The sequence below is a fragment of the Austrofundulus limnaeus genome, unplaced genomic scaffold (genome assembly GCF_001266775.1).
Source record: "Austrofundulus limnaeus strain Quisiro unplaced genomic scaffold, Austrofundulus_limnaeus-1.0 Scaffold18, whole genome shotgun sequence".
NCBI classification, from domain to species: Eukaryota; Metazoa; Chordata; class Actinopteri; order Cyprinodontiformes; family Rivulidae; genus Austrofundulus; species Austrofundulus limnaeus.
Window position 1 is genome coordinate 2,953,052 of NW_013952420.1, and position 3,929 is coordinate 2,956,980.

Consider the following 3,929-nt stretch of genomic DNA (forward strand, 5'->3'; position numbering starts at 1 on the left):
GTAAAGTACAGACAGGGGCAGTTCTAGGGGCAGGGCCACAAGTGCATTGGCCCCATCTGAAATCTGATTGGCCCCCTGAAGTGCCCCTGTGAGAAGGGGTTAACTGCGGAATCAAAGTGGGCGTGTCACAAGAGTGGGCGTGTCAAAAGCATAAACACTGTGGGCTACGAGGCCTACATGACGGTATCCTTAGATCAGGGGCGCCCAAACATTTTCCCCAAGAGGGCCAAAATGAGAATCTATCTGGGGCTGCGGGCCAAATGCAAAAATATAATACATGAAATACAAATACGTTTTTAGTAAGGTCCTTTATTTTGTAACTATTAAGCTAGCAGCCAGTGTGGTGGCCTGCTTTTGTTTTAGTCTGGGTACTTGGAGAAAATCTGCCATATCCTCAAATAGCAAAGGTTCATGGGAAATTTTATAAATTGATAAAATATGAGTTTTGCTGGCCTTATAAAGTGTGCAAATCTACATGTGGGGTTAAATCTAATCTAAATGTCACTTTTTGCTTGTATTTCACATTTTATATTTAATCTTAATGTATCAAAGATAAAGTCAGAACCAGGAGTGAAAACTATCTGTACCACAGCCCCTTTTAGTTATTGAGCCAATGGATGAAATGACAAAGTGGAAATACTTTTTCTACAAAGGACGACAGGTTACAACCTAGTAACAATGTCAACTGCTGGTGGGCCAAATCAAATGGCTTGGCGGGCCAAATTTGGCCCGCGGGCCCCACTTTGGGCTCCTCTGCCTTAGATCCTGCTTGATCTCTTTACAGCCTAACCCTGATCCCAAGTAGGGGTCTCCAGAAAAAGTGGTGCCGTACAGTAACGCCCCTTTTGTTCTTGTCCAATGAGGTGGTGCCGTAAGGTATCACCCCAGTCAGGTGTGTCCCTTTAACAAAGTCCATCAAATCAGGTGTGTCACTTTAGAATCGCCTTTCCTTGTGACACGCCCACTCGTCCGCACTCGTCTGCAGAGACCCCTACTTGGCCCCTGTCGTTTTACTCATCTGTCCTTTCCCAAGAACAATAATGGTGGGTGCAGTTCCACCTCCAACCACCAGTGGCGCCAGTGAGTGAAGTAGGAAAGTCCAACATAAAGCAAGTCTTTTTCAATTTGAAGAATCCTGCAGAGTGCAGAAAAAAGATTTTTACTAACAGCCTAGATTTTCTTACGTGTGTTTGAGAGTATTTTGTTTATGCACAGTAAAAAAATCATGTAAAATTGATAAGGAGGATTTACTGTGCAAGATTTTACAAAGTGTTTGAACACATGTGACTGTTTGTATAAACCTTACAAAAACTGGGGAATTGTGTGCAAGGATGTTGAACAAATACTTGGCCCCTCTATGAAAATTGTGTCCCCTCAATGGCCACTTACACTGAAAAATCCTAAATGTCCCACTGAGTACAGACAACCAAAATTTGTACAGTAGCAAAGTATTTGTACTTAACTCTGTTTCCGAGCACAACAAAACAACTCCCAACCTAAAAAAAATTCACAGCAGCTCATGCAAACGCTAACCTTTAAACATTTACAGTTATCAAACAAGTCTCAAAAGAAGCATTTTCCATCTGTGTAACGCATAACTTTAGTAACAGACTTACACAAGAAGATAACAAAAAAACGGTCCATGCCTTCATCACCTGCAGAGTAGACTGTTGAATCACCATTCTAGCCAAAAACAGAAAGCTGCAGCATATTCCTACGCTGCAGCAGCTAACTGTAGCACATCTGGTGTAGCCTGGATCACTTCCAACTGAAATATTATGTAATTTATGCTAGAAAATAACCATGTAATGTCAAACTGTGGATGGTGAAAAAGATTTATAAAATAGCCTTCAAATGAGTTGTTGTAATCTACTTGGGCTTAGGCCCTGTTCAGACAAGCCGTTAACTTGTCAGTCAGGTCCGAATCACAGGTAAGGTTTTACTCTGACCTTTCCACAGAACCTCACTTGAACAGATCTGAACTTGAAGTGGCCCGCATAGCAGATAGATGTGGACCAGATCTGGTGTCAAGCTGCCACTTCCACAACTGGCCCGACTGTGGTCAAGTATATGTGGTACAAACCTGTCAGTACCAAGACAGGCCCAGTTGTTGTTTGATGTGAGTGGTGACCCTCGCGTGGACCACCTCTGGCAAACCACATCTGGGCCACCAAAGAGCCATCACTTTTTGTGGTGTTTGGGCTACTGCTCAGAACTGGGCCAGAACTGGGCCAGACCAATTGTGCTGTGTAGGTGTCTGTCACCAAATGCTAACTCATAATCTGAATTGAATTCACAGGCAACTGGACGGTTCTCTGGGTTCTCCTGCGGTACACGAAGCTGAGAACGATGACAGATGTATTCCTCCTCAACTTGGTCATATCTGACCTTTTACTGGCAGTGTCCCTGCCCATCTGGGCCTACAGTTCTGAGAACATTGCATCATGCAAACTCATAACTGCACTCTATCAGGTGAGCTTTAAAAAAGATTCTTTGCTAATCTGTAAAACACGAAGTCTGATGTATTCATTTTATTCTATTACAAATCAAAAGGCTTTTTGTGTTTTTTGTAATAAGAGCTGAGGTTGGGTGATGTGTGCACGTCTTGCCGCTGTCTAACCAATGTCAGCTCACATCATGACATCCTGTTCTTACCGTGCTTCCCCTCTGCTCCTCCGAACAGTTAGGTTTCTACAGCGGCACCTTGTTTGTGACTCTGATGAGCATGGACCGCTACCTCGCTATTGTCCACGCTGTGGCGGCCATACGAACGCGAACCCTTCGCTACGGGATTATCGCCAGCATTGCAGTCTGGTTCATATCCGTGATCATGGCCGCACCCCAGGTGGCGTTTGCCTCCCTAGAGGCGGAGGATGATGACAACCTCAGCATGCATTGCCATCCCATCTATCCAGAACAAACACAACAGTTTTGGAAAAAGCGGCGAAACTTCAGCGAGAACACACTAGGCCTTTTTGTCTGCCTCCCAGTCATGGTTTTTTGCTACGTGAAGATCCTCTTAGTGCTTTCCCGGTCCCGGAACTCCAAAAGGGGCAAAGCCATCAAGTTGATTTTTACTGTGGTGTGTGTGTTTGTGGTGTGCTGGGTCCCCTACAACATTGTGGTATTCCTTCAGACCCTGGAGCTGCTTCAAATCTTTAACAGCTGCAACACGTCCAACGCCATCAACACAGCCATGGGCTTTGCTGAGATCATCGCTCTGTCTCACTGTTGCATAAATCCCGTCATCTACGCTTTCATAGGGGAGAAGTTTAGAAAGACTGTGGGCAATGTGCTGATAAAGATGTCACCCTGGAAGCTTCAAAGCAGCGGGCCTCTCACCAGCCACACAGAAGAGACTTCTAACACACCTGTGAGATCTGATTTCTAAAAATTAGGTCATCTCTGTGGTGGAAGGTGCACATGCTGAGTTTTATTTTGCTCTCATTCAATGTATGGATGTATGGTGGTGGTGTTGAAAAGGAAGTGGGGGGAGGAGGCAGTAGTGTAGCACATGTGGTTTATGCTTGCAAGACTAAAAGGTACTCGTATGCTTCATGCAAGGTAATGACTCATTCTGGAAAAGAATGAAAAGAAAAATGTTTAAAACATTTATTCACAGTTTATTCACACTTTATATTACCAATTTGCCGCTATATTTTGTTTATTGTTGAAGAAAATAAAAATAAAAAACTGTTTGACTTGTGTTTTTTTTTGTGTGTGTGTATGTGTTTTTTATTTTTTCAATAACAATATTCCTCTTTAGCCTTGTAACAAATAAGATCATGTCTTCACTACAGATACTCTGTGCACTCCCAGAGTTTTTGGTGAGAAAATATGTGCTGTGACATGAAAAAAATAAACACTGTCAAGAGGATTCATGGGTGACCAGGAATAATGAAGCAGACTGTTTTCCATTTTGTGCCTCT

At 43.4% G+C, this 3,929-nt stretch overlaps 1 protein-coding gene across 1 annotated transcript in view; it reads left to right on the forward strand.

Moving 5' to 3' along the window:
• The window catches only part of LOC106514187 (C-C chemokine receptor type 8), a 4,181-nt gene extending 729 nt beyond the window's left edge, over positions 1 to 3,452 (forward strand). The window contains exons 2-3 of the mRNA XM_014003336.1: positions 2,300 to 2,472; positions 2,684 to 3,452. Coding sequence (XP_013858790.1) covers positions 2,300 to 2,472; positions 2,684 to 3,391 — 881 coding nt within the window. The 3' untranslated portion in view covers positions 3,392 to 3,452. The remainder of the gene's footprint in view (positions 1 to 2,299; positions 2,473 to 2,683) is intronic.
• Positions 3,453 to 3,929: the final 477 nt, after the last annotated feature.